The sequence below is a fragment of the Pinus tabuliformis genome, chromosome 7, assembly GCF_031772625.1.
Source record: "Pinus tabuliformis cultivar Carrire ecotype Pingquan chromosome 7, CPIR1, whole genome shotgun sequence".
NCBI lineage: Eukaryota > Viridiplantae > Streptophyta > Pinopsida > Pinales > Pinaceae > Pinus > Pinus tabuliformis.
This window is the reverse complement of record NC_142293.1, coordinates 1474734570-1474754369: the sequence shown is the minus strand read 5'-3', so window position 1 is coordinate 1474754369 and position 19800 is coordinate 1474734570. Positions and strand designations below refer to the sequence as shown.

Here is a 19800-nt window from a genome sequence, read left to right as displayed (position 1 = left end):
AATAAGGTAACATCGACCATGGTTGACAAACATTAATCTAACAATTCTCAACACTAGTGTAAGATAAATGCATTCCGTACATTAATGGTCAACTAACATCAACACTGATCAACCATGTTCAACGCTCAACAATAGTCAACCTTGTGAGCCCTCTTCAACCATTATTAACCACCATCAACCATTAATAACCCTTGGAAACCATGGTTAACGATTATTAACCATGGTGAATCCTCATTAATAATTTTTAATCATAGTTTGACAATGTCAACCATAGTCTACTAATATGTGTCATGCACGCCACCATCAATTAGCACAACCACATTAATAAAGTGATTGATATAAACCAATCAACCTTATTTTTCACCTTTCATACATCAATAATACCCTTATAAACTAAAAATAATATTTATCAAAATATATCAACCACTTTATTAATATAATTTTACCAATAATACAATAAAATAAACATTATTTATTTATTTTTAATCATATTTAAAAATAAAATAACATAATCATGAAATTCACTTTTGATCTTTTTGCAAACTTCCTAAACATCCTCCCCAAACATCCTCCCCTTTATTGGTGATCACTATCTATAAACATCCTCCCCTTTATTGATGATCATTATCTATCTCCATTCTATATCGTTGTCATAATTGCAATACACATTAACGTTATTATGCACTCCGTAGTTTTTAAAAAGAGAGAATAGATTATTGATTCTCAAGTTTTTAAGTTAATAAATTGTTGTTTTTAAAGGTTTTTATTGTTATTTATATATCATAAAATATTATTAAAATTAAATTAAATTAAAAATAAAATATTATATAGTTAAAATTTATTGAGATAATTATTAGTGGTAAATATTGATAAATATTAACTAAAAGTTATTTGAATATTTTTTATATTCAAATAAATAAATTTATTTACTAAAAATTAATATTCATTATAATTCATGCAATTTTTTATATAAATATAAGTAGAGTAAAAATTTAAATATAAATATTTAAAAATATTTTTGGTCACCAAAATTTATGCAAGAAATTTATGTGAAAAGATTATTAATGTTGTTAACTTGGTTGCTTTCTTCCAATTCTAAAATATTAGTGATAAAACTTAATAAGCATTAACTAAAAGTTACTTTGAATATCTTTTATATTCAAATAAATAAATATATTTACTATAAATTATTAGTCACCATAATTCATGCGATTCTTTATATAAATATAAGTAAGAGTAAAAATGTAAATATAAATATTTAGAAAGGTTTCTGCTCACCAAAATTTATGCAAGAAACTTATGTAAAAAGATTATTGATGTTGTTAACTTGGTTGCTTCTTTCCAATTCTAAAATATTAGTGGTAAGGCTTGATAAGAATCCGCTAAAAGTTACTTTGAATATCTTTTATATTCAAATAACTAAATATATTCACTAAGAATTAATATACACCATAAGTCATGCAATTCTTTATATAAATATAAGTAGGAGTAAAAATGTAAATATAATTTTTTTGAAAGATTATTGGTCACCAAAATTTATGCAAGAAACTTATGTAAAAGGATTATTGGTGTTGTTAACTTGGTTGCTTCCTTCCAATTCTAAAATATATAAGTTGGGCACACACATAAAACTTATTTAAAAAAAATGGAAAATAAAGTTATTAAATAAACACAAAAAAAATAGAAATCTAGAGTGTTTACATAGTATTTTAAAATCAAACTAATTATATTAAAAGAAGACAAAAATGATAATTCCATGTTTTAGTTAACTAATGCAACTTATAGAAAGAAAAGAAAAACTGATTTTAAAATATATAAATTTTAAAAAATATGTAACAAAATTCTTAATCATGGAGATTCTTAATTTGTAGATAGACTTTGTTACAATACCATGGGCCAATGTCATGGGTTACTAACACCAAATATCCAAAAAAACATAACTCACGTTTATATGATATTTATTTAACCAATCAATTTTATTAAAAGGACAGAAAGAGTAATCTCAAAACTGCTATGTAATTGCTATGTATAAAATGTAAGGTAAATAAACATAATCATGAACACAATATAAAAGAAATCAATGGGAAAACCCAACAAAAGGAATTTCATTAGTCCTTGGCTAAGATGGTAGGGGAGCCCACACATGCTCAACCCTTGGCACCTTAGAATGGAGACTAATAAGCCTATTTATAAACTTCTTTCCATCCAAATACAAGTGACAACATACCATGGGCCACAAAACTATGTACCCCAAACCACTCACTATAAATTGTCATTCTTGAGCAAGGTTAATCCTACCAAACTTTTCGTTTGTGATTACTACTAAAAATATTATAGAATATTCTAAAGAGATTAAATCCCTGTGATTGACCAAATAAATATTGATAATTTAATTAAGGTATTGTCTATGAGTAATTGGCATAACGAGATGTTATCTCTCCACTAAGTTACTCCAGTAAATTACCAATTCACCATGCTAAAATATAAATAAACAAATTAAATAAATTTATGAAAACCTTATTGCAAAATACATATATATCACCATAATAATTTTGAAAATAACATAACCACTGAAAATAACACAATTAGTTAAATTCTTAAGATATATAAAACATAAAAATCTATGTCACACTTTTTCAATAAAAGAAAAAGCAAGTTTAGTCCACATGGAAAATTTTGTGACCTATCGAAATAATCAATTTTCTACAAGAAAACCATTTTATGCATCTGGACAATTTTAAAACAAATATTCTACAATTTTAATAAAAAAAATGTGAAAATGAAATGGCGTCCTTCTAAATCTTTAAAATTTAAAAAATGGCTATAATAAAACACTATAAAATCTCAATAGAATATAGTAAATAGGCAAATATTTTTCTCAAATTCTATTAAAAAAAGGTAAACATATGTTTCTTCTATTTATTAGATAATCTTCAAAAGTATTTGAATTTTTTTCATTGAAAATATAAATCTATTTGCACAATGGAATTTTTTTTTTAGTTTTGATTTGTTTCTAATTTATACTATATGTTTTGTGTAACTTGAAACAATTTAAAACAAACCAAAAAAACAAATATATACCTTCAACAACCAAGAGAATTGAACTTTTCTCTTAACATTGCTCAATCAAAGAATATTATCAATAGACTTTCATCTCCGTTAAAAACTTCAAGCTTTATAGATTCAAAAATTTATGTAATTAAAAGGAAATATTTCCATATCTAATAGGGAAATATTGTAATATGTAATACACATCTGCAATGTTGTTGTTGTATGGCTTGGTTGGTTCTTTTTTTTGTTTATGAATGGCTTTCAAATTTGGTCCTTACAATGAATTCAAGTTTGGTTGATATCTTTTTCTAATAATACGATTTCTTTTCCTTGATGTCTTTTTCTAATAATATGGTTTCTTTTCATTAACAATGTCTATTAATTTTTCTATGATTTCAACATCTCCCTAAAAACCCTTCATAGCAGTAGCTAAATGGACATCCACACGCACAACTTATTTCTAATGGAGAGAATGAAGTGGGAGACACAATAGTAGTTGTATGGATAGCTATTGGCATTCTATATCTTTTGGGAAGACCAACCGGAAAAAGAAAATTAAGTTGTAGCCCTGTAGGCAGACCAATCTTTAGTTGTGTGGTTATTAATAGAGCCTTGGATTTTCATTTTAACACTTCTCCCTAGTTCAAAACTCTACATAATTCTATGGGAAGCACACTTATTATTTCTTAATTTTTTTATAGCATTAATTTCTATGTTTTCAAAAACTAGAGAGTTAATAAAGAAAAAGGCTTTTTAAGATAGGAGAAGAAATACAGGGTTTTAAATAAAGTTTGGTTTTACAAATGCTAGGCTTAATAGTAAGCTTGATTATAGTAAGTTCAAATGGAAACAATGCTAGGATTTTGTAGGCATTATGGTTGTCAATCACCGAATAATCTAAAAATAGAAAAGAGATGGTAGTATTTATTTACAAGAATATAAAAAATGTTAGAATCACTAAGCGTAGTTCCACCATCTAATGGGTAATTTCATAATTGAACAATCTTGTTTGAATGATTGTCAAAATGGAACAATCTTGTCTAAATGGTTGGTTGACAAGAAAGAAAGAAAATTTTGCAAATTAGGAATGAAAATGAAGATACAATAGAAAATTTGGTTATGATGTAAAATCATCAATATTATCACTTTAATCTATTTTTAAACACGATAAAAACTACATCTTTAACTAATTTATTTCATTTATTACTATAAATGAGAATGTATTAATTTATTACTATAAAATAAGAATTCAAATTAATAAAGAGATTAATTTCTCTATATACAGATGTTTTCTAAAAAGAAACCCTAACTAAAGAACCCTATCGGTCTTATTATGTTATCTCAAGATTTCCATGCCGAATATGAGAGTTTCAAAGTAATGATGTCTTCATGGAAAATGTAAGGAATGCATGATCAGTACTGGAATACATCCTCGAAGATGTAGTAGATGGTAGTAGTTATTTACAAGATAAAAAGAAGGTTTGTGAATATCATAATTGAACAATCTTGTGTTAATACTGGGTTGACAAGAAAGAATAAAATTTTACAAATTAAGGAAAATGGAGATACCACACAGAATGTAGTATATGGTTATGATGTAAAAATGTCAATATTGTCACTTTAATCTATGTCTAAGCGCTAGACAAATATGAAAAATATCGTTTCAAATGTTGAACTGCATACCTGTTGAAGGCCATTTATTGGGACCGTGAAATTGCTTGTGTTTATCAATGCTTCAGAAGCTTCATAACTCTCCTTAAAATCCCCTGAAAAACGAATATATGAAAAAATATGAAGTGAAATACTTCAATGTATTGATTTTTCAGAGTTGAGCATTACAAGCAGAAGTAAATATAAGGAGACACAAATCCACATCAAATTTTCAGGTTGAACGGAAAGATTAAGAGATTTTGCTTGATAAGTGTAACCTTGATGATTCTCATTCCGCACCAATTTCATTGTTTCCTCCTCAGGAAGGGCAAAAAGCCTTTGACTTTGTTCAAAGACTTAGTCCAAAAAATGAGTGTAACCTTGATGGTTCTCATTCCGCACCAATTTCATCGTTTCCTCTTTAGGAAGGGAAAAAAGCCTTTGACTTTGTTCAAAGACTTAGTCCAAAAAATCTTCATCGATGACATGATAGATGATATAAAAAAAATCTAGAGTCTACACATGACTATATAAAGATCAATCAACCATTCCATATATAATAATTTTTCAATGAATTGAATGAAAGGACAGGGAAATAAAAGTTGAAAATTAAAACTGAGTTAAAAATACTTTGGGAACTTGTGCTGCACTGGCCGTAAGGTTGGGATTGGAAAATTCAATGCAGGCAAAATTCACAGGCTCAGAATAATCTACCTCAGTGATTGTTAATTATATCTTTTGTCATTTATTTCTTCTAAATCTCCATACCTTCAAAATATGCCCTATTCATGGATACCAATACATAGCTACTTCTCCTCTGCTATCAATGAGTGCAAAAAGAAACCTCTATTATCAACGAATGCAAACATAAACCTCATATCATGACTGCTAACTCTCTCATTGCTGCCATTATGACTAATGACCTGGGAAAAACCTCATATCATAACTGCTAACTTATCATTGTTACCATTATGACTAATGACCTAGGAATGGATGAACAACCTCCATTACGTCCCATTGCACTTTCTGGAGTATTGGCAAAATCTTTAGAGTGTTACCTTAGTGAGAGAACTGGGATTTTTTGAAATGTCCTACTGACAGGTAGCCCTTCAAACGACATTTTATAATATTATTTATTTATTTTTAAAACTTGTAAAAATCAAAATTTAAATTTCTTTTGCCTGGTAAATTTCGTTAAACACTTCTTTAACGTGCTAGAGGGCTTCAGAAAAGCTACACTGTGTACAAATTTGAACACTAAATACCACACTTCTCTGAAAAAGAAAAAGCAAGCGTGGACAATTTTGTGATCTATCCAAATATGGCAAAATACCATTTTATGAAAATAAAATACCATAAAATAAAAATAAAAATAAAATACCACTCTTTTATAACTTTTATAAAAATAAAATACATGCGTTAATCTCCATTTGCATCACACGTCAACACTTCGAGTGAAAACGAATATCTATGGTTTGTTTTATAAACCTGGCAAGGGCTGAGATGGTATAAACCTTTTACGCAAACGCAGTGATGATCTCTTTGCAAACTTCAAAAACGTCCTCCCCTTTCTCAACCTTCACTATCTGTCCCCATTCTATACCCTTTGCATAATTGAAATACACATTGATGTTATTGTGCACTTTGAAATCTTTAAACAAGTTGGAATGCTCTGTCCATAAAAATATGTGTAGCCTTCTTCCACCTACCCCTCCACAGAAGGTTTCGTAGACGTGTTCAGGGTCACCATTATTCCAATTTCCCTCTTGAAATGTAACACGTACACGAGAGCAAGGGGAACTGACACTGTAACAACCGTCAAGAACGCATAGCAATATACCACTCAGTGAGTGGAAATTTCCTAACTTCTTAGGAATTTGGAAAGTTTCATACTTGATATCCTCCATTTGGGTCTTAAAACTCTCCAAAATACAACGAACTTCGTTCCGATTAGACATCTGCAAAAGTTTCATGAATTCATTTCAATTGAATAAGTCTAAAATCCAAACTATACAATATTATTCTCATCTGAGAAAACTTTAACACCCACCGCCCTGACATCCGCTAGTCCAGTAATGCTTGCAGTAGATAACTTTTCATGATATGGCGATGTCTGCACAGAACTTCCAGTTTTAAGTTAGGAAGAGAAATTATAATATATAGTGTTGTTTTTAAATTCAAATCGCAATATCCCAACAGTTAAATTTAAATATATAAGCTTACACCAACACCCGTGCACAGATCGATATACTCACCCAAAGTACCCCGATGTCATTCCAGATAGTTCTCGTGTCGGTTGAAATGTTGAGACGATCCAAACGTCCACACTTAGTCAATCCTTCCAGCCTTTTTAGCTTACAACATCCCCTCGCTTCAATCTCTTGTAGCGATATTAGACCACCGACATTCAGGGTCTCCAGATTAATACAATTACTTACTCGGATGAATTTAAGATTTGCTAGATTTGAAAGAGTTGTTAATGTCTTCAATTTGGGGCAGGATGAAAGGTCTAGATTTACTAGTGCTGATGTCAAGGCATTGACCTTCATTAGCACACTATTTTGTGAAAGATCAATAGTTTCGAGCCTGGATAGAACACCTTCAGGGATGCATATCTCGGATATGGATGTGGAATTCAATGATAAATCTCTTAAAACACTCTCCTTATCCTGGAAAGTAAAGTTGCATATTGGACTTTCTTTTATGGCCAAAAACTTGATCTTCGGCGCTTCAATTTCTTGTGGTAAGATAAGCCGTAGAGCGGAGCATCCATCCAGAACCAACTCTGTCAAACCCTTCAACTTGCCCAGAGAAATTGGTAACTTTGTTAACCGTGGGCTCCCTATTTTTAGTTGTTCTAAATGGTCTAGTATTTCCAAACAGTCTGGTAATTCTGATAAACCAGTATCTAGTAAATTCAGATATCTTAAATGCATTTGAGATGGGATTGCCAGAGGCAAAGCTACCATGTTTCGACAGCCTTTGAAGTCTACATACTCAAGAGTGGAAATTTCTCCCAAAATATCGGGTGGGATGGAAAGAGAGATGCATTCTCGCAATAAGAGATATTGAAGTTGCAATAACTCAGAGAAAGTGTTCTCGGGCAGTTCAGTCAGATTAGAGCAGCCCGATAGATCTAAATGTCTTAGGTTTGGAAGTTGGGAAAACTCAATTGGAATTGAGTCTAGGAACCCCAAATTATTTAACACGAGCTTCGTCAATGTTGTCACGCCTGTTCCCTTCCATCCTAGAAAGCGGAAAAGGGGAGCAGTGTCCCATCTGTGCCATCCCTGAATAGCATCAATATTCATCTCACTTAAGTGCAAGGGAGGCTGCAAAGCACATATGAGCTGTTAATTTGATCGCATAATTGCATAGATGACAAATTTAAGTTTAACGCTACTCACTGCGATGTGCTTACGTCATTGTCAAAACTGTTGAACAACTTTTGGAGGGTTTCGCCCCGACCCGCAATTTCCAGAACTCTTAATCTTCGCAGAGAGATCGAGGGTGGAAATTGCCATGAAGTGACCTTGCGCAAGCGAAGCCATACCAAGTCTCCAGAGATATGCCACGAATAAAAAATATCCGACTGATAGTAGGAACGCTCAATTACAAAGAGATGCATACATTCAACCTCAGTTTTATTATTCACGAAGTCATGTCCCCGGATTGTTTCGGAGGACCGAATTCCCCGTATCCTGATGTGTGATCCGGCCTGAAAATCAAATTCAGCCAACAAATTAAAATGTCTATTTTCTTTATAATAAACAGAAAAATTAATAATCAGTCAAATTTACATACCTGCGATTGCAACATTTGCTGTACATCATCTGAGCTAGAAAGTCGTAGCGGCTGAAGCGTCGGCAACGCACGAAGCTCTTCCCGCGCAATATGTCTTGCCAAACCTTTAACTTGATTGTGCATTGTAATTTTAACACTGCCATACTCGTCACCATGAAAGTCCACGAGGCATTTTTGACGGAGACTTTCCAGATACCCAACAATTCTGTTGTTTTCATATAATCCCTCCAAAACTCGAACCGCTAATTCTCGCTCTTCTCCAACTAAGAAACAGCCAATGTCCAAGAACACCTCCTTCTCTACAGGGTCCAAAGCTTCATAGCACACTTTTAATGGGTTAATTACATCGGAAAGCAGAGTTGTAGAGAGTTTGTCCAACTGCCACTTCCAGTACTCTACAGACTGGCCAAGAAAGAGTCCTCCCAAAACCTTTAAGGTCAAAGGCAACCCCTCACATATCTTCAGGATCTCCTCGATTAGACCTTCGAATTCTTCGGATGCCTTAGATTCAGAGAAAGCATGGCGGCAGAAGAGCTCTCGGGCGTGAATTTTATGCAACGGCTTTACATAATATACTATAGTTCTTGCAGACGAGCGTCTGAGTAAATCCTGATCACGAGATGTGATCAATACGAGACTCCCAGAGGGCAGGTCATCCGTATCTAGCAGACCATCTATTTGATCCATATGATCAACATCGTCCAGAACCACAAAAATGCTCGGGAGACGCCGTATACAATTTCGTAAAATACTCCTCCATTTATAGATATAGTCAATATGGTTGAAATGATCACCCAGCAGATCAAAAATGAGCTTATTTTGCAAGGATAGTAAATCCGTTTTCCTGACATCACATAAAAAACATGATCGGGTAAAGCCGGAACATTTCAAGCCGTAGAGATATCTAGCGAGAGTTGATTTTCCTACACCAATCATTCCAGTGATCCCCACAACAGTTACTGGATCTCTTTGGTTCTTAATTTCATTTTGAAAATCCTCCGCTGCTTGGTGCAGGCCGACTGAGTATTTGCCGACTTCTAGTGGTTCCGCTTGAAGTATCTCTTGTACTACAATTTTCACAATTTTCTCCAGAAGTTCGCCAAGGTCACTAATAAGCCACATAGATGTTTAGTAAGAACGAGTTTTGAATCTAAAGCTTAGTAAGAGCGAAATTTGAAGCCACATAGATGCTTAGTTAGAACGAAATTTGATACCTCTAAAAAGTCTCATAAATTTACTAAGATAAATTGTAAAGCCTGTATATATAAATTGAAACCGCGGAAGCATGAAAGCCTTATTACCTTTCTTTTGTTTTGAATAACAGACCAGAAATATGTGAGGCTTCATTGAGGGCTCTCTTCCATTTCTGAATGATGTCTATGGTGACTCTACCCTTGAGTTGGTGATTTTCGAAGGCTTTTGCATAACGCCCTCTCTCAATGTAACGAAGGTCGGTGGGCTCAACGTCGAAAAACAGAGGAATAACCTTTGTGTTGCGCTTATGATGTGATCTCATAATCCAATACACTTCATCTAAACACCAACTTGATTCAGCATACGTCTCTGAAAAAATGGCAATGTGAAGAGAGGCAGACTGAATGGCGGTGCTGATGGCAAGTGTGATACTATCTCCCGCGCGAATTTCGTCTCTATCCAGAAAGACACTCAACCCGCAGTTTATGAGGCGATGGTATATGAGGCTGGCGAGCGTTTTTTTCACGTCCGGTCCTCTATGGTTTATAAACACTTGGAATGTTTCCGGCACTATCTCTGCCACTTGCACCTCCATAACTATCACCTCCTGCAAATGGAAATAGATGATATGGGATTCAATAGATGATCAGGGGGAATGCTTATCCAAACAAAGACGATTGATGCATTCAACTGCCAAAGTAATATAAAATTGTGCAAAGAGGAAAACTATAAATAAAGTCATTTGATCTGCCAATCCACCGATGCAGGGCTGGAATTTGACGTTCCAGAATCCAGATAATTTCATGGTAAATGAAAATCTTAAAACATCCTCGGTGACGGGTTAAAAAAAATAAAAATTCTAACTGTAAATGTGACGTGCAGTTATTTAAATTATCTGGTAATAGTTGTTTGGAGGTAGGGTTGATTTTGAATAAAGCAATTAAGACTTCACATAGACCCTTTCCCTCCTATTTCTATAGATAAACCATTTCCCGAACTGGGAACTCTTAGAATTTAGACATCCATAACTCCACACCATCTTTTCTATGACTTACAGATTACATTTCCATTCCACAAGATTGAATGTAATGTAAGGTAGTGATTGAGAAGCAGGCCTTTTCTTATTATCTTTGGTATTTGGCTTGAATTGGATTAGTATCTTTATAACCAGAGGGTTTCAAAGCAAGATCTCTCATCTGATAATGGTTCAATAAATATCTAGATGCATGTACAATCAAGTCTCCTTTCCTCATTTTTTATTACGATGAGGAGTCTTCATGTGAAGATGACCTATATGCTTCTCTACAACTTTGGTTCTCAAGTGCTTTGCCAATCAAATGCCACCATAAAACCCGAGACAATTTTTTAATATCAATAACAAAACTTTTCTGTTGATTGATTTGGATTACTTTTCTCATTCTCGTGCTCCATTCCCACCTTAGTTTCATAAGGTTAAGACTCGAAAATTTTTAACAGCCAAAATCTATCGTGAATCCCTAAATAAAATAGACCCTCTTTTACTTACCACAACAATGTTACATTAAATATGAGAGGTTGCATAATAATAACTAAAAATAAAAACAATTAACACTAATAAATATGATTAACACGAAAAAAATAACAAATATGTGAAAACTAACAGTCAACGAATTTTGAGTCACAACCGGAACAAATTTGAAATTCCACGCCAAATTGATGGATTAAATTAAATGCCTAACTCGTGAGCCTCATAGGAATTGTACTTTCTGAATCTGTGGGCTAGCAAGCAGCACCCGGCTACAGAATGCTCTGCTTTGTATACAATTTTAATAATTTAGATCCCCGTGTAAACCTTGATATACTGAGAAGTAAATACTGCTTTGTAGTTAGATGATATACAGAGTAGTAAATACTCCTTTGCGATTATGTAGGATGATGGATAAAAGTAAACTCCTATAGAAATTAATTGAGAAAAACAGCATGAATAGCTTGTTAATCTCACAGGAACTGTACCAGCTCTATGTTGGGCAAGCAAAATCCACCATTAATAATGATTGGTAAGTGCACTTCTACAGTCTTAAGTATTGCCAACCAATGCATAACAACGTAAAAATGTAGATGACGCCCATGATGGTATTTGAACTCACATGACTCGTTCACTGTGATGATGTCCTGCAGGTTCTTGGCACCGTTCACTGTGATGATGTCCCGCAGGTTCTTGGCAATGTCTTATTAAGATTAGAGATATAAATAAAGGAACATTCAGGAAATTCTTGATTTACATCAAAACGGTGTAGAATTTCCAAGTCAGTGTGAAATAATGGAAAAAGGTTAGAAAGAGAAAGGGGGGCGCAGGCATATGTGGAAAGTTCGAAGAAATTCAATAAAAATAAATGGAAAGAAAAAGATACGTGTCAGGTTGGTTCTAGTTTATTACTAGAAAGATCGTAGCTTTTTTTATTATTGGAAAATTCTAAAATATATAATCACTAGTATAGTTATATAGAATTCAATGTTTGATAAATTTTAAGTTACATTTTATGTTTGATAAATATTTAGCTTTGAGAATTCAAGTTGGAAATTGTGTTCAAATTATATAAATAATTATAATTTACATTGGTGAATGCTAAATTAATAATAGTCGATAGACAAATCATTTTATAGTCTTGCTTTGACATTAACTAATAAATTGAGCGAGTTATCCAAGTGGCATTATATTGTGCAAATGTTGCAATAAAACCTTCAAGTTATGGTCCAATCAAATGTTTGAATTTTTTTTTAATAATATTGAAAAACAAATATATATTTTTCAAAGTTGAGCATTATAATTTGCATTGATTAATGCCAAATTAATAGTGATGAACATACAAATTGATTGTTAAAGTCTAGCCTTGGCAGGGACAAATAACGATTCCATAACCATATTTAAATTTAATTAATAAACACACAAAAACTTAATACTTACAATGTAACAAGTTTCTTAACCATGGATATCCAATCCCACTTTACCATGGATATTATTAACTTGTAAATAGGCTTTGTTACAATACCATGGGCCAATACCATGGCTTATAAAAACCATAACTCATTTCAAAATAAAAAATTAAAAGTAAAATATTTTAGATATTATATATAGCATTGATTACATATTGTGAAAATTCTCCATCATATGGATGGAGGGAGGGAGAGAGGGGGGAAGAATGAGAAAGGGAGGGAGATATTGAGAGAGCTGGAAGTTAAGAGAGAGAGAGTGATGGGTAAGGAAGAGAGAGAGGGAGGCATAAGAGAGGCAGAGAGAGAGGAGGGTAGGAAGAGGAGAGAGGAAGGAGAAAAAGATGGAGGTGGAGGCGGAGAGAGAGGGAGGGAAGAACAAACACATAGAGAGATAGATGTAGAGAGAGACAAAGTGACAAGGTAGAGATGGAGAGAGGGTAGGAGGGAAGATAGAGAGGAGATGTGAGAGAGTGGGAGAGAAAGGGAAGAGAGAGTGGGAGACATAGAGATGGAGACGAGAGAGAGGGGGGGAGAGGAGAGAGGGAGGTGTAGAGAGAGAGAGATGGGGGAGAGAAAGGGAGAGAGAGCAAGAGAGGGTAGGAGGGAAGATAGAGAAGAGAGGTGAGAGAGAAGGAGAGAAAGGGAAGAGAGAGTGGGAGACATAGAGATAGAGACGAGAGAGGGGGGAGAGAAGGAGAGAGGGAGGCGTAGAGAGAGAGAGAGATGGGGGGGGAGAAAGGGAGAGAGAGCAAGGAAGAGAGAGAGAGGACTTGAAAGAGAGAAGGAGACAGGTATGGAGAGAGTAGAGGAGGGATGAGAGAGAGGGAGAGAAGTTGTTAGGTAAACTTGACTCGAGAATAAAATTAAAGTTGACCAAGTCTAATAGTGGAGGTTTTGGGCATGTGGTATTGTGTACCCATGGTTTTATGCCCCTGGTATTGCATGTAATGGAGCCTATAAAAGGTTGGGGATAGGTCAAGGAGGTGAGAAATTCACTTGGTTGGGTTGGTCAAGGTTAATGAAATTTCATTGAGTTCGGTTTTCCCCAGAGAAAATATCTTTTCCATTATGGTTGGGTTGACCAAGGTTAATGAAATTTCATTGAGTTGGGTTTTCCCCAAAGAAAATATCTTGTCCATGTGTTTCATTATTGTTGTCGTATTAATGTATTTCCTCTCACTAAATCTTTCATGGTAATTTTTTAATTATCTCTCTAGTATATTTTCTAGGCGTAGTATGAGAGATAAATGTTGGCTTTAGAGGGATGCTTCTATTGCCAAGGGTTTGTATTGGCCTGGTAGATGGAGAGATCTGAGCGATAAATGTGGCTTTAGAGGGATGCTTCTATTGCTAAGGGTTTGTATTGGCTTGGTAGATGGAGAGATCTGAGCGTTGGTTGTATGCAAAGTGTTACTTAAATGAAATGATGGTTCATTATGAGTTGTAGAGATGGAAGTTGGTTTTGGAGAGAAGAGCATAGAGCCTCTCAAGGTGAAAGGATGGGTTGGGATAGAAACAATGGAAGAATTTACCAAAAAAAAATTATTATAATGGAGTTGAAAAATTATTGCATGTGAATGGGCATGTTCTTGTAAGAGCTTGAAAGAAATGTGTACTCCTCCATAATCGCTGGTAAATTTTGGGTTAGAACTAGGTGACAGGGAATGTCGGGTTAATTGAACGCAGGGTATAGACTTTGAGGGGCGTAAGGGCTAGAGTGAGCAGGGTTGGGCTGACTCACTATGGTTGGATTTATTCAAGGAACCCTAAGTCAAGTTTAATGGGGGGCCTTCGGTAAAATTGATTCGAGGGATAAAGTCAAAGTTGACCAGATTAAATAGTGGTGGTTTTGGGCACATGGAATAGTGTACCATGTGAGCCTATAAAAGAGTAGGAAAACTTCATTATAATGTAGGCCACGGAGGTGAGTGGGGAAGGTTCACTTGGTCTTGTTGGTCATGGTTTTGGCCAAGGCTAATGAAATTTCAGTGGGTTGGATTTTTCCCAGAGTTGGGGTTTTCCGAGGGAAAATATTTTGTGCAATGTGTGTGTTTTATTATTGTTGTTGCGTTGATGTATTTCCTTAGTAAATCGTTGGTAGTAAATTTTTAATTGTCTCTTTGGTTAAATTTCAATGTAAGGATCGAACCTAGATATGGTATGTGTATATAAAAACCAACCTAGATCCATGTTAACCCTAGATCTATCAAGCCCCGAGAGGGATCAAATCTCTTTTCACTTAAAAGAGATTTGCATCTCAAGAGATTTGATCTAGTATGTGTATATAAAAACCAACCTAGATCCATCTTAACCCTAGATCTATCAAGCCTCGAGAGGGATCAAATCTCTTTTCACTTAAAAGAGATTTGATTATTCTTGGTGCTTGATAGATTCGAGGCTGAGATGGATTTTGATCCCTCTCGGTGCTTGATAGATTCGGGATTAAGATGGATCTAGGCTAGTTTAAATATGATCACAACTACCAGTGTTTAAAGATGTCTTCCAATCATAACATGGTAACATAAATTTAAGTCTTTCTTATAAACTTTGAGCTTGAATAACATTATTTAAAAACAAAATGCACCATGTGTGTCTTTTAACATGTAAAGTTGTTATATATATTGTAAAGAATATCAAAATATAATAAAAAGTGTTAAGCATGGCCTTCAAAACCATGACAAGGTAGGATAGATTTATCTGTCTTAAGTAAACTATCAATCATTTTCATATCAGAATATATGTATATATATAATAATTAAATAATATTTTTTTATAAAAAATAAAAAATTTAAAAGTAAAATATTTTAGACATTACATATAGCATTGATTATATAGAGTGAAAATTCTCCATCATATGGATGGAGGGAGGGAGAGAGAGAGGGGCGGAGAAGGAGAAAGGGAGGGAGATAGTGAGAGAGTTGGAAGTTGAGAGAGAAAGAGTGATGTGTAGGGAAGAGATTGAGAGGGAGGCATAAGAGAGAGGGAGAGAGATGAATGAAGACAGAGAGGAGGGTAGGAAGAGGAGACCGGGAGGGAGAAAAAGATGGAGTTGGAGGGGGAGAGAGAGGGAGGGAAGAACAAACACATAGAGAGATAGATGTATAGAAAGACAAAGTGACAAGGTAGAGATGGAGAGAGAGGGAGAGAGGGTAGGAGGGAAGATATTGAGGAGATGTGAGAGAGCAGGAGAGAAAGGGAAGAGAGAGTGAGAGACAAAGAGATGGAGACGAGAGATAGCGGGAGAGAAGGAGAGAGGGAGGTGTAGAGAGAGAGAGATGGGGGAGAGAAAGGGAGAGAGAGGGAAGATAGAGAGGAGAGGTGAGAGAACAGGAGAGAAAGGGAAGAAAGAGTGGGAGAAATAGAGATGGAGACGCGAGAGATGGGGAGAAGGAGAGAGGGAGGTGTAGAGAGAGAGAGAGATGGGGGGGGAGAGAGATGGGGGAGAGAAAGGGAGAGAGAGAGATGAATTGAAAGAGAGGAGAGAGGTATGGAGAGAGTAGAGGAGGGATGAGAGAGAGTGATAGAAGTTGTTAGGTAAACTTAAGTTAAATTTGTTTTGGGCATGTGGTATGTGTACCCATGGTTTTATGCCCCTTGTATTACATGTAATGGAGCCTATAAAAGGTTGGGAATAGTTCATTTTAATGTAAGGCCAAAGAGGTGAGCGATGAAGGTTCACTTAGTGTGGTTGGTCATGGTTTTGGCCAAGGTTAATGAAAATTCATTGAGTTGGGTTTCTCCCTGTAGTTAGGGTTTTTCCAGGGAAAATATTTTGTGCAATATGTGTGTGTTTCATTATTGTTGTCGTATTAATGTATTTACTCTTAGTAAATTTTTCGTGGTAATTTTTTAATTATCTCATATTTTCTGCACGTGGCATCAGAGATGAATGTTGGATTTAGAGGGATGCTTCTATTTCCAAGGGTTTGTATTGGCTTGGTAGATGGAGAGATCTCAACGTTGGTTGTATGCAAAGTGTTACTTTAATGAAATGATGGTTTCATTATTAGTTGTAGCAATGGAAGTTGGTTTTGGAGAGAAGAGCATAGAGCCTCTCAGTTGGGATAGAAACAATGGAATAACATATATATATATATATATATATATATATATATATATATATATATATATATTATAATGGAGTTGAAAAATTATTGCATGTGAATGGGCATGTTGTTGTAAGACCTGGAAAGGCATGTGTACTCCTCGGTAATCATTGGTAAAGTCTGGGTTAGACCTAGGTGATAGGGGAATGCTGGGTTAACTGATATGCATGGTATAGACTTTGAGGGGGGTAAGGGCTAGAGTGAGCAGGGCTAGGCTAACTCACTTGGCAAGGTTGGTTGGATTTATTCAAGGAACCCCAAGTCAAGTTTAAGGGTGGAACGTTAGGTAAACTTAACTTGGGGATAAAGTCAAAGTTGACCAAATTAAACAGTGGTGGTTTTGGGCACATAATATAGTGTACTCATGGTTTTTTTTCCCGTGGTATTGAATGTAATAGAGCCTATAAAAGGGTTGGAAAAATTCATTGTAATGTAGGCCACAGAGGTGAGTGGGGAAGGCTCACTTGGTCTAGTTGGCTAGGGCTAATGAAATTTCCTCGGGTTGGGTTTTTCCAAGAGTTGGGGTTTTCCTAAGGAAAATATTTTGTGCAATGTGTATGTTTTATTATTGTTGTTGTTCAGTAAATCTTTCATAGAAATTTTTTAATTGTCTCTTTGGTTAAATTTAAACAAAAAGATCCAACCTAGATGTGGTATGTGTATATAAAAACCAACCTAGATCCATCTTAACCCCGGGTCTTTCTTGTAAACTTTGAACTTGAATAACATTAATCATAATAATAATAATAATAATAATTAAAATTATGCACCATGTGTTTCTTTTAACATGTAAAATTATTATATATATTGTAAAAAATATCAAAATATAATAAAAAATATTAACCATGATAAGATAGATTTATCTATCTTAAATAAACTATCCATCATTTTCATATCACAATAAATAAATATATATATATATAATAATAATTAAATAATATTTTTTATAATAAAATAAAACAATTAAAAAATATGTTTCAACCCAATTAATTAATTCCTTTGCTAAATACAATTCTAGTTTAGATTGGAAATGATCCATCGACGCTTTGAATTATCATTTAAAAAGTATAATAACAAAATTTTAAAAAGTCTAAAATTGAATTGGTAAACAGAAAAAAATATTACACTTCCACATCTTCAATTGATGATTTATATCATAAAATGCACTTAATATGTATGATCTAAATATATTAACAAATAAAAACCATTAAACTAAATTAGGAATAAAAGTAAAATATTCAATGTGGCAACATTGTACTATCCCTTTGGGGTTCAGTGAAGGTAAACCCAAACTGTGAAGACATGCTTTTGGTTTTACAGGTGGACAAGTGCAGCCGTTTAGACTTCTACCTTGGTGCATAGCATTTACACCCTAATTTCAAATATTACAAAGCCTTAAAAACGTAGTGTAGTTCATGTATGAATATTTTAGGCGATACTTCTTTTGCACTGGACTTCATGATGTGTACATACCTATATATGCCTGCACTACGAACCTATCATTATTACATGTAAAGTTTTATTCAGGCATCACGGCTCCATGAGAATTGGACTTGCAATCCCAGTTAGTAATCCCTTTGAATGAAGAGCTGAACATAATTTGTTTTGTTGGTAATTATATTTGTTCCCTTGTTGGATATTATTTCCCCAGTTTGCCGGTGAGATCCGGGTACCAGACGGAGCATTTTCAAACATTTGCACAGCTTTGTTCCACATAATGTCCTATACCCACATAATGTCCTATGCTGCTAGCGGTAAACAGGTAGGCATCGGTCACTCTTGCACATAGCTATGACCAGAGGCCAATGGCTCCACCGAGGAAACTCAAGAGGTAAGTAAATGATTTCCATGTTTCGTCCCTAATTGAGCCTAGACTCAACATTAAATACAATTCTTATATTCCTCTAAATTTTAGCATCATCCACTGGGTTTCCTATGCAGAAACTAGATCGGGCACACAAATTCTTCCGGAAGACACTTAGAGACCTGATCTCTGAAATAACCCCACAATAACCTTGGAAATTAACAATTAGAGACCTGATCTCTGAAATCCAGTCTTTCTATCTCCCACATCTATCGAATTCAAAATAGAAGCAGACTGCTTATAGAAAAAATAGAAAGAGATTTTCTCTATTTGGAAAAAAACAAAAAACCTTGAAAGATAAGTCAAACATGCAGTATAAATTAATTTTTAAGAAATAACAACCATTTAAAAGCGTAAAACAGAAGAAGCAGCTCAAAAATACCCTGTGCTCTATGTAGGGTCCAAAGCCTGTGCTCTATGTAGAGTCGTTCTTCTTCCTCAACGCTCTTTTGCCACCAGAGCTTCCACCTCGGCCGTGGTTAGAGCTTGCACTAAGAAATGCTTAACCTGAAGCCATCAAAGAATCCTATGAGGCAATAGCTCTACTCCCGGAACCAATAAGTATAGCAATGGATCTTACAATGGACATTACGTACAAACCTCACGCCAATAAGTATAGCAATGGCTCTTACGTATAACTTACGGCTTAAGTTACGTTTAAATTACTATTTAGTCCCTCCTTGACCATTGAGTGAGGCAGATAAAGGAATTGAGGCTTGAGTGAGAAACCAAGCTATTTAGCCATTCAAGAGAGGCCCACTGCGATATAACATGAGGCGGAATGTTGACGTTATCTTAATAATGAAAGGTGGGAGGACCATAGAAATAAAGGTGAGAGGACCACTGCGATGTGGAATCTGGACCTATGCATGGTATGGCATGCATAATATCCCATCTAAATGCCGTAAGTTGGGCCGTTTTTGACATCCTCCTCCGATTCCGATGGCCTAAGTTCTCTGCAGCTTACTTCGTTAACGTTCTTCCGTTAGCATTAGTCGCAACAAGCCGTCTGGACTGTGTGACCTCCCTCTCTCGATTTTTGAGAAGCTTGGCGTACGAGATGTAAGTCAACATGCTTTAATGCTGTAACAATCTATCCTCCAGTGTCGCTTTAACGCTGGAGCAACTTATCGGCAAGGGCTAACCAGCCATATATTG

The 19800-nt window shown here is 34.7% G+C and overlaps 2 protein-coding genes across 2 annotated transcripts; both read right to left on the bottom strand.

Moving 5' to 3' along the window:
- Positions 1-6123: 6123 nt before the first annotated feature.
- On the bottom strand, positions 6124-8127 carry LOC149253381 (uncharacterized). The gene is made up of 3 exons (XM_089456821.1): positions 6957-8127; positions 6752-6814; positions 6124-6659 (listed from the first exon to the last, which is right to left on the bottom strand). The coding sequence occupies exons 1-3, from the start codon at positions 8010-8012 to the stop codon at positions 6219-6221; spliced, it is 1560 nt and encodes a 519-aa protein (XP_089312947.1). The 5' UTR covers positions 8013-8127; the 3' UTR covers positions 6124-6218.
- LOC149253380 (TMV resistance protein N-like) lies at positions 7981-19216 on the bottom strand. The gene is made up of 4 exons (XM_089456820.1): positions 19025-19216; positions 9807-10306; positions 8506-9613; positions 7981-8419 (listed from the first exon to the last, which is right to left on the bottom strand). The coding sequence occupies exons 2-4, from the start codon at positions 10292-10294 to the stop codon at positions 8105-8107; spliced, it is 1911 nt and encodes a 636-aa protein (XP_089312946.1). The 5' UTR covers positions 10295-10306; positions 19025-19216; the 3' UTR covers positions 7981-8104.
- Between the last annotated feature and the right edge of the window lie 584 nt (positions 19217-19800).